Source organism: Gekko japonicus, unplaced genomic scaffold (genome assembly GCF_001447785.1).
Source record: "Gekko japonicus isolate JY-2015 unplaced genomic scaffold, Gekko_japonicus_V1.1 scaffold92, whole genome shotgun sequence".
Classification (NCBI taxonomy): domain Eukaryota; kingdom Metazoa; phylum Chordata; class Lepidosauria; order Squamata; family Gekkonidae; genus Gekko; species Gekko japonicus.
Genome location: NW_015169780.1, coordinates 1,554,961 through 1,569,408, shown reverse-complemented (window position 1 = coordinate 1,569,408; position 14,448 = coordinate 1,554,961). Strand labels below are relative to the sequence as shown.

Below are 14,448 nucleotides of genomic sequence, written 5' to 3'. Positions count from 1 at the left end.
ACAATTAAAACCAAGATAAAACAATCAATCAATTACAACAATACAAAGTGCTCGATGTTTCAGGAAAGACTTCATTAATAAGATGGCTTCCTGGGGATAGCAGTCCCAGTTCAGTGGTATCAGATCCACACAGCGCTGTAGTTCATTTAACACAGGGCCATCTCACCCCCATTGTTACCAAACTTGGTGGTGGTGGTGGAGGTAGTGTTGGGAGTAGTGGTGGCTCCTACTCGAAAGCCTGTTATTTATGTAACTTTTACATATTTGATCAATCATGTTTGATTTCAGTTAAGTACCTGACTCTTAAGGAGCCTTTATTTAGGGGCCTCAATATGGGATTTAAAAAAAATAGAATTAAAAGGAAAGAAGGGAACTGCAGAGGCTCAACACGGAAAGATGAAAAGCTCAGAAGACGTGAGTCAGAAACTTCAGAACCTGCACTAGATATTCCCTTCATGAGCCAAAGCTCTTGACCTGACCTGTACAATTGCTACTCCTGACAACAAACTTAAAACATGATTTGAGAGTGCAAAAGCAATCAGGAACATGAAAGTCTCTGGATAAATACAGCATCTCATCCAATTGTACCTTCACTTTATTTGTACACGCTTTAGATTTTCAAGATCTGTCCTCTGTCAGGATAAGAGAAGCTTTCAGATTATTTTGTCCCCAGTCCCAACACTGTGAACTCATAACAATATTTATCTGGAGACAAATGGAGTTTTGGGTTTGTTTGTTTTTAAAATTAGAATGGTACAAGTGAGGGTCTGTGAGACTCATGGGGGGAATCCCAATCCCCTTTCTCACCAAGCCCTCTGCGACTCCCAAGCTCTCCCGCAGCTCAGTGGGCCTGCTGTGGTTCCTGGGGTGCTTTGCCACTACTGCATGATGTGCTGCAGCTTCTGGGCTCTCCCGTAGCCTCAGAGGGCCTGTGGTGGCTCCCAGACTGATTCACCACTGCTGCTGGGCCCACTGCAGTTCCTGGGCTTTCCTGCCACAGTTGGCAGCCTGGTGAGGTTCCTGAGCGGCTTCGTAGAGGCCCAACACAGTAAGCCTGGCAGCAGTGAAGTAACCTGGAAGCCACAGAGGGTCCACCAAAGGGTGCAGGAGAGCCCAGAAGCTGCAGTGGCCAGGTGGCAGCAGCGAAGCAGCCCAGTGAAGCAGCAAGCACAGGGAATGTTACCTTAGTTTTCAGGGGATTTAAAGCTTCCTCCCCTCTCCCCCCACCTCCTTACTCTCTTTGTCCTTTATGCCACCACTTTTCTTATCCTCTCTCTCCTGTCACTTCCTCATCACTGTCTTTCCACCTTCCAACTTCATCACTCTTTCTTTCTCTTTCTGCCCCCACCTCATCTCTCTCTCTCTCTCTCTCTCTCTCTCTCTCTCTCTCTCTCTCTCTCTCTGCCCCATCACTCTCCCAGTCTCCCACCTGCTTCCTCCCCTTGCACTGTAGCAGCAGTGGTGGTGGTGGTGCTCCCAGCCATCCACCTGCTTCCTCCCAGAGAGCCAGTTTGATGTAGCAGGTTAAGAGCAATGGGCTCTAATCTGGAGAACCGGGTTTGATTCTCCTCTCCCCCACATGTAGTTGTTGGGTGACCTTGGGTCAGTCAATGTTCTCTCACAAGTTTAGTTTATTGTCTTAGCCATTGGCCATAACAACACAAAATAAATCAAAGCACAACAGACATTATACATCAATAACTTGCAGTAAGTCCTAGACCCAGTCTTATCTTTTTTCGCCAGTGCAAACAAAGCCATTCTGCTAGTAACATGTGCATCAATATCAGAGAGCAAGAAAAAGGTCCAATCCTGCTCTGAAATTCCATTATACAGAGGTACAATAGGATAAATAAACCTTTGCCTAAGTGATTCGTGCCATGAACATCTCAAAATGTAATGCTCGACATCATCCACTTCACCGATACCACATAGGCATATTCTAGAGGCATATTCTAGAGGCACCCAGAAAGCGGCCAATACAAACCATTGAGACAATGTTATCTCAGAGCTGTTCTCTCAAGAGCAGTTCTCTCAGAGCTCTCAGCCCATCTACCTCACAGGGTGTCTGTTGTGAGGAGAGAAAGGGAAGGAGATTATAAGCCACTCTGAGTGAAGGGTGGGGTATAAAACTAATCTCTTCTCTCTTCTCTTCATCCCCCCCTGCCCAGCAGGAGTCACAGGGGCAACTCTTCAGGAATCACAACAGATCTCTCAGCTAAACAGATCAGTTCCCTTTAGGGTTACCAGTGCCAGACTGGAAAATTCCTGGAGGTTTGGGGGTAGAGGCTTGGGACTGTGTGGATTTGAGATGGAAGCAACCTCAGCAGGGTATAATGTCATAGACTCCACCCTCCAAAGCAGCCATTTTCTCCAGGGGAACTGATCTTTGCGACCTGGAGAGCAGTTGTAATTCTGGGTGATCTCCAGTCCTCACCTGGAGGTTGGCAATTGTAGGTCCCGTAAAGCAAATGGCTGGTTTGGAGAGTGAAGTCTATGACATTATACTGCTCTGATGTCCCTCCCCTCATCAAACCCCACCCTCCCCAGACTCCACCCTCAAATGTCCAGGAATTTCCCAACCAGGAGTTTGCAACCTTAGCTCCTTTCCACACAACAGCCAACCTGCCTTTATCTGCCCCTCTGTCTTCAGCCTTCTCTCTCCATTCACTTTAACCACAGCTTTTATCTAGGAAAACAACAGACTTTCTCCACAGTGTGGACCAAAGCCCTTACATTATTATCTCCCCCTTTTTATCAGCACAACAACCACATGAGGTAGGTTAGGCTGAAAGTATTTGACAGGTCCAAAATCACCCAGTGAGCTTCTGCAGCAAGATGAGGATTCCAACCTGGGTCTCCCAGACCCTACTCTGAAGATCAGTCTGGAACTGGCAACCCTTGTCAGGCCTCGCCCCACTAAGTCCTCCCTCAAAGGCCAAAATAGGCCTGGAAAGGGCATTATGCCTTTTACTGACAGAGCCAAGCTTGGAATACTATGGTTGCCTAGCAGCAGCCACGGAACCCTTTTTAAAGCTACAGGTGCTCCTTTTATCATTTTTGACTTTTTAAAGCTGCCCAAAGTTTTTTTTTTTTAATTTCACATTTTTCTGCAAACCTGGGACTCTTTTCAGGTTTGTAGAAAGATCTGTCTTGCCCATTCACAGCTCTAGTCACTGGATTTAAGTATCCAAAGATATCCTGAGTTCACTATTAGAATATGAGAAAATAGTGTGAAGATCCCACATTGGAAGCACTCTTTTGTATATGCATTCACTTACTTTGTACTGCTCTGGTCAAAAACGTTTCTCAGTCACTACAAACACCTGCAAAACCTGTCTTTAGACTTTATAAATGGTTCATTTTTACATTAATATCTAATAGAAGGAACAAACAAGAGTATTTGCTATGTATCCAGGCTCTGGGACCTGAATAAATAAATAAAATTATGGTGTATTTTAAAGGAGAGGAGAGCTGACAGGAAATGCCTAGAGTGCTGTGACGGAATTGAAAATCTGGGACCAGCAGAATGTTGAGATAGATCCCTGCTGAGTCACATGACATAGAGGGGAGGGGGCCTTTTGGCTGGAGCACTCCCTGAGTGACAGAAAACTGACCTAATGAATAGTTGGAAGAGGGAGTTGGAAGAGGGAGTTGATGAGAGGAGTTAACAGGAGGAGTCTGCTAACCGAGCTTTGAGAGAACACCTGTTAACAGTTGATGTAAACCACTGTGGCTGAAGAGCACTCTGCACTGATTCCTCTGATATACCGAGGAGGGTAAAAGTATAAGACCTGAGTGGTCACAGACACCAGAAACACTGCTCCACAGGGACTTATAAAGTGGCTGAGTAAAGGCTAGAGTGTCTGGAGAGAGGAGTCTGGAAGGCTGGTTAGGTGACCAGTTAGACTCAAAGGGGCCAGACAAATAAAGCCAAATGTTAACCACTGAAGGAGTGACTGGAGAGTGAGATCTGAGTGGTGTGGTGTGAGCTAAGGAACATCTAGGGTTTTTTTTTTTAAATTAACCTTCAATTTAATATCCCGCTCGAATCCCTTGCCAGGGGTCTCTGAGCGGCTTACAGGTTTGGTGGTGCTAGTCACCATTTTTCCCTAACTAGGGCCACAGTATATACGGGGATGGGACAGCCTACCGGCACCCCCCTATGGTGGTGGTTGTTGTCGTCGTTTCTTTTATCGGCTTGGCTCGGCTCCGGTCGGGTCTCTGGACTGGCGGGTGTTCTTTTTCTGGCGTTCGGTGGTGGCTCTTTCCTCCTAAGGCGCGCGGCTCTGCCTGCTTCCGGCCCGGCAACGTCCCTTCCGGCTCCGCTGGGCTGGTGCTTGGCGTCCGCGCACGCTCCTTCTTCTTTACGACAGCTTCGGTGTATTCATTCTCGGCCACCAGGGATCGCTCGATCGCGCTCCTCCGATCGCGCCCGTCCGCCGCTGCAACGCCACACCACCGCGCCGTCCGCACCAAGTCGGTGTTCACCACCGCCGTCTTCCAACCAGCCATACAGGGTGCCCCCCACCCCTCTAAGGGTGGGTACCCATTTATCTACTTGCAATTAGGTTGCTTTCGAAACCGCTGGGTAGGCGGGAGCTGGGACGAAGGTCGAGAGCTCACCTCGACCGCGGTGGTACTCGAACAGCCATAGTGGCTGCTCGGAGGATGTTACAGGGCAGGCGTTTAACTGCCTGCGCCACCGCTAAGAGTGAAAAGCAGACACCCTAAGCCAAGGCAAAGTGATTGGTTTATTCAACAAAGTATCTGAACCTCCCATGTAAATATATCACATTCCCCTGTTGAGTTTTCTGTGCAACAATAAGGTAACTGTGCCTTTTGAATGTTACAAGTATTGGTGCCTGACTTTCTGGGGAGTCATATACTGTGCAGTAGTCCTCAAAGAAGACAGCCTGAAATAAACAAACCCCGAAGTGAATATTATACATTGGGGGTGTAGAGGACTGGTCAGGAAAAATAAAGTCAACTCTGACTAGGTCCAGACTTGCAGACCCTCACAGAACTGAGAGCATAAAGGGGGTTCGTGTCAAGTGACATATTATTTATCACCTTGTTACCACGGACAGAGCATTTATGATTTAGTTAAGCATATATATACATTGCATGGGTATAAGCTAGATAATGTTTCAGTAAAAAAATACAGAAAGGATAGGAATGTTGCATTCATAACCTTCAATAAAGTTATTCAAACCAACAGGGCAAACATGCTAGAGAATGAAAAAAGAGGAATCACACAAAATATGAAAAAATGCAAAACTATAAATATTTGAGTATTACAAAGTAAAAATAAAATATCATCATTAAATTCAATACTCAGTTATGAAACAAAAAAAGTTTTACAACTCCTAGATCAAAGATTAATGGTCTAACTAGTTGCTCCCAGACTTAAGTAGGGCTTTTCTTGCAATTGTGGGAAATATCTATAAAAAAGTGGGATGCCACTGAAGGGGGAAGAAGGGCTTCTGCCTCCCCCCCCAGCCATTTTCTGTGCCAAGACAGTGTGTGTGTGGGGGGGGGGCTTACTTCCCTGTTTTTGCTATTCCACATGCATTGAATACTCCACGTGGAACAGCAAAAAAAATGGGGATATAACTGCCTCTCCTCAGTTTCCATTTCCCCACAACTGCTATGTGGCTGCAGGAAACCTGAATGGGGTCCAGGGAATCCGGACCCAGGGAATCTGGATCCAGCTCTTCAAAAAAGCTAACATCTAGTTTGGCTTCAACTGACAATTTAACAAGTGCTCTATCATACCTATTTAAACGATTTAATGTTTCTGATAGCACTACAAGACCGAACTTTGGGAAAGTTTATCCTCTAATGTAATGGCTTCTTTCATGTGTGGCACTGCCTTTGGAATAATGCCCATAGCAAGAAAATGCTGCATTGGCAGTGTAAAATTATAAGGAAGAACAAGTGAAAATTCAGTTTACAACTCTTTTGCAAAATAAAATCCAAATTTCAATCCTGACAAAATGTTGTCTGTACAGGTGCATATGTAGTGCAGGCTCCATATTAAAAGGGGCTAAGTTATCAGAACCCTGAAAAAAGGTGGTGGTACTCAGTACCAGTGAGTATCATCGCTCTCTCTCACACACAAAGAATCCCTGTTTAACAGTAACCAACTCTCCTTATAACCCATGAACTCAAATCTACTTGATACCATAGTTTCAGCTCCAGGTTAGACAAATACTCTGATTAGTATGGAATAAGGAATTTCCTTCTGAGAGGCAACAGTGTGAAAAGAAAGAATGCATTCCCAAGCCAGCTCACAATGCATTAACCTCGGTTAACAAAGAGCCAATGTTCACCTAACGGACAGATGGAAAGCAGAATACTTCTCTGTGATCTAAAACGAAAGAAAACTAAAACGGATTGTCATTCGTCTTCTGTTGTCGTGTTTCCTGCTTTTGGAATTTCAATGTTATAACTCCATTGGAGGCATTATCAGTTAACGCATTACACACTAATATACTCACTTCACAAGAAGTACCAGAATAACCTGGAGGACACTGGCAAACTTCTACCGCAGATGCATATTTTTGCCCAGTTGAAAAGCGATCAGCAGCTTCCAGGCTGACACCACTCAACCTACAGTATATGAATAAAACAGAGAGATTACCAGTTCACCTAGGAGAGAAGTATGTTTCTCGTATGTTTCTAAAGCTGAACACGGAGGAAAACCTTGCATAGTGAGATTGCCTGGTATTGTTTATTCGGTTAAAGTGAAATAGGTCTTTCATTCTGTGGCCTCTCGCTCATTTGCCTTGACATCATTCATGTTTAAACAACAGCAGATCCACATTAGACAGCTGTCACATAAGGCGTTTCAGAAGCACTGTGCTTAGCTTGCAAGTTGTATGTTTTTACATCCATTACAGAAACACACAAAATCAGGCTACTTGTCAAAAATCAAAACTGAGGTACTGACAAAAAAAATCTACAAAAAAATAATGTAATCCTCCAGACATAATGTATCTCAGCTCGTTCACAGAATGGCTTTCACAGAACCCACAAACTACAAGGCAGGATTAAGAGGGCACCTAAGTGCTCTTTTGCTTTGTATTGCTATAGCCCCTACATACTTAAGAAGAAGAGCTCTAGAATATTTTTTTTTACTCATTTGCTGTTGAGGGCAGAGAAGCACACAGAATTAATCCAAAATTCTCAGTTTCTGAGCTCCCAGTCCTTTTAACAATGGAGTGGGGCTGTGAGATCCTCTTGTTTTTCAAATCTGAGAAATGCAGTCTTTTGTTGTACTCAGAACTGTCAGGATCAAGGGCCAATGGCTGATTACTGGGTCTATTGAACCAACAACCCAATTTTCATACTGAATACTTAATTGCTTATGCAACCCCAAAGAACTAATTGGTTTAGCTCAATAATAGTGGAATAGTGGGGGAGAAATGAGATGCCCTTCAAGTACTCAAAAGTCCCATACTTGTCTTTTTATATTCTGCATGTTGGAGGGTTGTTGTTGTTTTGTTAAAAGCATTTTGTTTACCTTACAGACTGTCCAAGGTGCATGTGGTAACAAGTTGCTCAGGTGAGTTGTGGGATAGCCATTGCTGGGCTGAGCCAAATCACACAAATTGTGTGGAGGCTGTGCTTAGATCCAATTAAGTTGTGTGGCACATGGCATCAAGTAGGGTGAGTTGTGTAAATTGCATGGTCGCAAGTGGTGGTTGCTGCTGGGTTTGTACTCAATGAGTCCTCCCTTCAGGGCCAAGGAGGGGAGCAGAGGTTGACTGGGAAGTCAAAATAGCTTTGAAAAGGACCCTCCCCTACCTTTTCCAGTCAGAAACCAAGGTTTGAAGGCTGGAAATATTGTTGTAGTTCCCTAGCAACCCCCACTATGATGACTGCAATCTTAGAGGGGATTCATTTAACAGTTGAACTGTTATAACTGTTCAGGTCAGTGCTGATGTATCCTGTGATAGCAGGAAAGGAAAATTTGTTCTTGGGGGTGGGGGAGGTTGCTAAATGGGTAAACATAATTACGCTACAAAATATTCTAACATTAGTTAAGGGATCAGAGGCATTATGTCTTCACTGGCGCTAAATAATTTTTATCTATGAGGGATCTGGACATGTAGCAAAAATATTTTCCTGTAGGGACAAATCAGCAGATGACAAGTTTTGTCTTCATGTTCCTATCCTTTTGAATTTGTATTTAATGTGAGGCCAAGGAAGTTTAGTAAAAAAAAAAAAGAGATTTCTAAGATTTTTTTTAAAGGCCAAGAGTAAATGAAAGAATTTAAGATGTATAAACACAAAAAAATTGCTAGCGATCTTATTATCCTATTTGCCTACTGAACCACAAATTGCCCCTTCCTAGTGCTTTGTAATACAATTTGAAACAATGAGAAACAGTTACACACAGAACATTTCACTCAGTATTATTCCACATTTGTATTCAGTGAACAGTTCCAATTTTCATTAGGTTCTGCTATTTGGTAAATGGTATTTTAATGTGTTTTAACAGTTTTTATTCATTGAAAAAAGCTGCAGTGCAATTTTTCCCCACTTCAATGTAGTAATTTCTATTCCTCATTGCCATTCTGCAGGCATTAAAGTATCTAATGTTGGTGGTAATGGGACACTGGATCCTGAAGATACTTGAGAAATTTCAGCTTTGAGACCAAATATTTAATATGATTGCTAGTGTGGCAGAAAACTGTTGACTTCTAAATGCAAACAAGATTAAAAGAGATGCAGCATTTGAAGCAATGGATGTATAGTTTGCAATCTCCCATTACATTAACTGTTGGAAATCAAGGTTTAAAAAGTTTAAAAAAAAACAAAAAACTTATGTTGCTGGAAACCCTCTAGGTCATATCATCTACATTTCACGCAACATTATTCCACAGTTGTATCCAGTGAATAGCACTAATTTTCATTAGGCATTTGGATCTGAATACTGTCTACATGGATACTGACCCACCAGTTTCATGCTTCCTGATATCACATGGGTCTAAATGGTTTTGGCTGCAGTCTGTCATGAAAGCACCATTTATTTCATTGTTACAAACACTGCATGATTGCCACTCAGTAAATGGAGACTCAGGTTAGAAAAAGAGCAATAGGGTAATAAGACTGGGGCATTTTCTTCTAGTTCCAGTTTTCCAGCCATACAGTTCCAGTAACTACCATTACATCAATTGGTCTCAGCAACTTGGTTTTGCTGCTATGTCTGCCCATGCTTTAGTATTATCCACAACAGTGAACTGGCTGCACTGGTGCTCTGCTTTCAGATATGAACAACTGTTCTACCACTCCCATGCTGCTACTGCAACCAAAACCAGAAGGATATGATAAAATGATTCCACAATGAGTGGGGATTTCCCATAATATCCTTACACACGCCCCTTTGAGTTCTGTCACTAGTCCTGTACAAATATGTACAATGAATATAGTAGGGGAGAGCAGATGGTTTCACATCTGCTGGGCTAGTTTTTGAACACCACACGTTCAAGGTCTTACACATACACGGACCCATGTATGTATATTTTACTGCAAATGTTAGCACTCTTCAAAAATTAACTGTGTTACACTTTGCAAATGGTATTAAATTTGAGCTTGGGCCCAGTGGGGCTACAATGCATTATTGATTTGGCATGTTGGGGAATTAAAATCTACACTTGGATTTTAAAAAAAAAGATTTCTCATGGGAAACACAGAGAGAAAGAGTAGCATACTCAGTTATATGAAAATGTAATTGCAGATGCCTAGCAGTTATAGCCAATGGCCTGCCTTGTTGTCTGGGGAAATTAGCTAGGCAGCAGACAAGGCCAGAGGGGTACAAGGGACCTGTATACTACTTGTATACCAAGGTCCGGCACAGCAAGAAAATTCCAGATTTGAAGAGTAAATTAAATAGGTTTTACTGAATAATTTCCCTAATTACAAGCACACTAAGCATTCAAAAAGAGTAAGCAATATAGAACTAAGAAATCAGAGGTGATTGATAGTGAATAGAGGGGTTAGTTATGGGGTGATACAACCTGTCCAGATGTTAAGGGGTCCATTGGAGAGGAGATTATGTCCCAAACCAAAGGTTTAGGGGTCAACTGCCAGTTGGCATTGAGGCAGACACACAAATTCTGAGGACATGTGCTCTGATGGATATAGACATTGGAAAACAATGCAGACCAGTAGCAGGCCTTGTGGGCTGGTTTCTAGACCAATAAGGAGTCCATGGAGGTGTGGTACCAGGTGGCGCATAATTCAGAGGTGACCAATGAGCTTACAGAGGGGCAGAGTCTGGCTGCACAACAGCCTTGATTAGATTAAGCCAAGTGCTGGATGGTTGGGCTGGGAGGGTCCATTGTGGAACAATAGAGTGGCCTGGCGTTTTCCTGGTGCCAGACAAAAGAGGTTATGTTTCTTATTGTACAGCAGGATGAACCTGAATGGGAGACCATTCACTAGACATGGAGAATTAATGTTTACCTTGATAGGTCTGGCATAGGTGTAAGAATGCAGATATCTTAGACAAATATATGGAGACAGGAATGAGAGGATTATTCCAAAGGTTTTTCCTGACATATAGGTGAAACAGGAGATGGTGGATGGAAACATGCAACATACTTCATTCATGACAATAGCACAGACCAGAGGCTCTTTGTCCCTGCCTGCCTGTATATTTGACAGACAAAAGACTAGCCATTTGGTCAGTAGAAGATGCCTGAGGCAAGGGCAGAGACTTGCCCATTCTAGTTCTCTTTGGACTGAGCTAACAGGATAGGTGTGTGGAGGGGGATTTTTGCTTGCACGGAGGCTGTTTGGCAGTGCAGCCAGCCTGGAGAGTCTTCTCTTGGCCTGAGTTTTCCCAGCCAAAATGTGGTTCTCCTAGCCTCCCAGCAAAAGCCACTATTTAAGCCAAGCCTGGCTTTATGAGGGCACTGCTTGTGGAGGTTCAGAGGTTGTTTTGGGGTGTCTCTCTCTTGGAAAAGACCACCCCTAGTTCATGGCTGAGGAGGCTGGCTACATAGCTTAGCTGCATTGCTTAACTATGACCACACTCCAAAGTGACCAAGGGATCAAGAGCACTTTGGGTAACAGGTCTGACCACATGGAATGCCCAGGGATAAGACTCTTTTCCCAGTGGGCATTTTTGCAGTTGTGACTGTATGTGCTTGGCAATGCATCTTGCACAGTAGTACTACTATCATCAAGGGCATTCTAGAAAATGTGACTCATTACTGCATAGGCAACCATACTAGCAATGGGGAAGGGTGTTTACTTCCTTCATACCCAATGGTAATAATACTGACACTTCCAAAAGCAACTCTATGGGCAATGCTACAGTTTTTCAGGAATGTTCTTGTCACAGTAATTTGCATATCTATTCTGGGCAATGCATCTTTCCTTGACTATATCATCTTGTAAGCAGCAGCACTGCAGGTGGGGAGAGAGGTGGTAATCTCCTTTCCTTTCATGTTTGACTTGTGGCAGTGATGCTGTGGAGTTTCCTCACCATCTTTTTTTACAGCCTTGGGACACTGATGAGAAACAGAATAGCTCTGAATGAATTTCTAAAGGACTGCCTATCCTGGCATGTCCCCCGTAGAGCATTAGCTCAAGTGATCAAAATCTGCTGGTGGTCCCGGCCCAAAGAGCATCCAATTGTCCTCAACGAGGGCCAGGGCCTTTTCAGCCCCAGGCCCGGCCTGGTGAAAGACTCCTCCAGACAAGCTCAGGGCCCCGCAAGATTTGGTACAATTCCGCAGGGCTTGCAAAACAGAGTTGTTCTACCAGGCCTATGGTTGAGGGCAGTGCTGGGTGTCTAGCTGGTAGGCTATAATCAGTTTCTGGACTCCCCCTTCCCCCCCCTCTCCCCTTGCTTCCCCCCTTCTCAGATGTCTGTAGATTGCACCCCTAGATGAGATTTTTATGCCATTGCGAATTTTTTAGAAACTGCCATATTGATTTTATTGCATTTATAATTGATTCTGTGCATGTTATGTTTTAGACGGTTTAAATTATATATCCATCTTGTGTATTTATAAGCTGTAGTCACCTGTTCTGAGCCGGGCTCAGGGAGAGCGAGTTATAAATTTAATAAAATAATTAAATAAATAAAAAATGTGAAATACCACAAAGTGGTGAAATAGTATAAGTGTCCCAGAAGGAATCTGTGTACATAAAAGAAAAAAGAGAGAGACAAAGCTGACACAGAACAATGACCTTGAGATGAGTGAGGGGCAAGAGACGCAACAGACTGGAATGGGGATGGGGGAGGAACAGGCATGAGAAACACCACGGGTTTAGGGGCAAAGTCTCCGCTGGACTTGATGGTAAGGAGGAAAATATTAGATATGAAGTGAGAAGCCAGAATGGAAAAAAACAACCCTAAAATTGAGAATATTACCGCTTGATATAAGACTCTTGGAGAGAAGTTGATATAAGACTCTTGGAGAGAAGTTGCAAGCAGTGAAAGGAGAACTAAAACCAAAGGAATAGAACAGAAGGAGGTGGTGACAATGTCACTGAAAGTAAAAATCCCCCCATAAAGGTTTGGCAGTAGGTTTTATCTGAGCAAAAAGGCAGAAGCATCAAAAATAATGTTCTGATGACAATTACATATTCTGGGGGAAAGTACAGTAATCCACTAGATTCAATTTTGGAGGTGGATATTTAATTTCACTAATGCAGACAATTTTCCTGAACTTTCCCCTGCTTCTATCTAATTTACTCTCCATTAAATGGAAAAAAATGGAAGGTGGACTTGTGAATGTCTGCAGATTGCTAGGTGGAGAGGGGAAAGGAAGAGATGCTGCATGTGCATCAGAAAGTATATTTACATGTACATGTTGGCCAGCTTCACATGATCTAAACGGAAGTAATGTGATATTCTCAATTCTGATGCACTTGAGCAATTCGCACAAATGGTCAACGGGGGGGGGGGGGAGGGGCAGCAGTACAGGGACAGGTTTTTCAGACCTCTGGATGAAAAGTAACTATCAAAGATAAAGACATTGTTGAGTGTCAACAGCAGAGAAACTGGCCTGGGAAACTAGAACACACATCTTCAAAGGGCAGAGAACCAGCTAGAGACAAAACCCAGGAACAATAAATGCAAGAGAACTGAGGGAAAAAGTGAGTCAGTACTAAATTCAGCAAAAAGGATAAACCAAGGTGTTTGAATAGAGCAATAAGTGGCATATCAATGATTTTGTACCACAGGGATGGAAGCCAAATTTTAGAGCAGAAGAGAGTCAGGAAGTCAAGTGACAGCCACAGATAGTACGCTGCAGGAATATGAAGTGAAAGGAAAGGAATATACAGAAGAGAGTTGGGAAACAGGAAGAGAATTTCTTTCTATGCCCTTTCTACACCCATATTTTGCCTTGGTTTCTGAGCGTATCCTATTCTTCCGTTCCTGCATTCCTCCCACCTTCACTTCCACTTTGTTTCAGGGCTTTCTCTTGTTTCTGCATTTGTTTTACAGGAGTCTGCATTCAGACAGCTTCCAGCACACTGTTGCCCTACAGCTACCAAGACTCCTTTTGCTATGATTCGCTTTCTCATTCGCTTTCAAATTGCTAATCCTTGCTAAAGTAGAATTGTTTCTGTGGGTATTTAAGTGCTGCCCTCTGCCCTTCCCAGTTTCCGCCTCTTTCTCTTTAGGTTGACACTCCCTCTCTGTTCTGTTTTCTTTCCGTCCCTCTCCAAAGATAAAAGAGGATGTGTCCTCCTGCTCAGGCAACCTTTAAAAAAAGCCAGAGAGAGCATAAGAAGGAATCAGTAAATATAAAGGACTAGGAGATTCCCTGATCCCAAATGTGTCAGTCTTGCATGTGTGGGCCTGGATTTCCCCCTCCCTTCCTTTTTTTTTGGGGGGGGGTAGAATCATGGAGGGAGGCAGGGAGGGAGGGGTTGGGGGTTAGCACAAAAAATGTGGGTTTTGCTTGTAGATGCAGAATGCATACAGAATACACACATAAATAAAACAGAAGGGGGGGAAACAGTGCAGAGGGAATGCACGTGTCTGCAAAGTCAACCCTTAAGGCTTGACACCTTGGATTCTCCAGAGCAAGCTGTCAGTGCAGAAATGGTCATAGTCAGTGTCAAACTTTCAGTTTTGATGTTTTCTTCTTTTACAAAATACTGTCAGAGATTGCAATGGGAATGTAACAGCTGGTGCGTTGGATCAGACCAACGGTCCATGTTGTCCAATATTCTGTTCACAGGGCAGATAACCAGATGCCTCAAAAAGACTGAAGGCAGAGCACAGTAGGATACATGCTGAAGTAGGTCTTGACAAAATTGTATTTCCCAACCCAGAGTTGAAAACACCACCTTGCAGCCATCAGAAAGCCATCCATCTGGCTCGGGGGGGGTTGGGGTTATTCTAGCAGATAATAGATCCCCCAACCCTGCAGAGTCTTCGTATTCCCATAAGTCTAGACCCAAGCAGGTAGT

General features: G+C 43.5%; 1 protein-coding gene across 1 annotated transcript in view; it reads right to left on the bottom strand.

Annotated features, from left to right (window-relative positions):
- LAMA2 (laminin subunit alpha 2) overlaps positions 1 to 14,448 on the bottom strand; it is a 755,002-nt gene that overhangs the window by 315,075 nt on the left and 425,479 nt on the right. Inside the window, exon 15 of the mRNA XM_015416769.1 lies at positions 6,501 to 6,612. Coding sequence (XP_015272255.1) covers positions 6,501 to 6,612 — 112 coding nt within the window. The remainder of the gene's footprint in view (positions 1 to 6,500; positions 6,613 to 14,448) is intronic.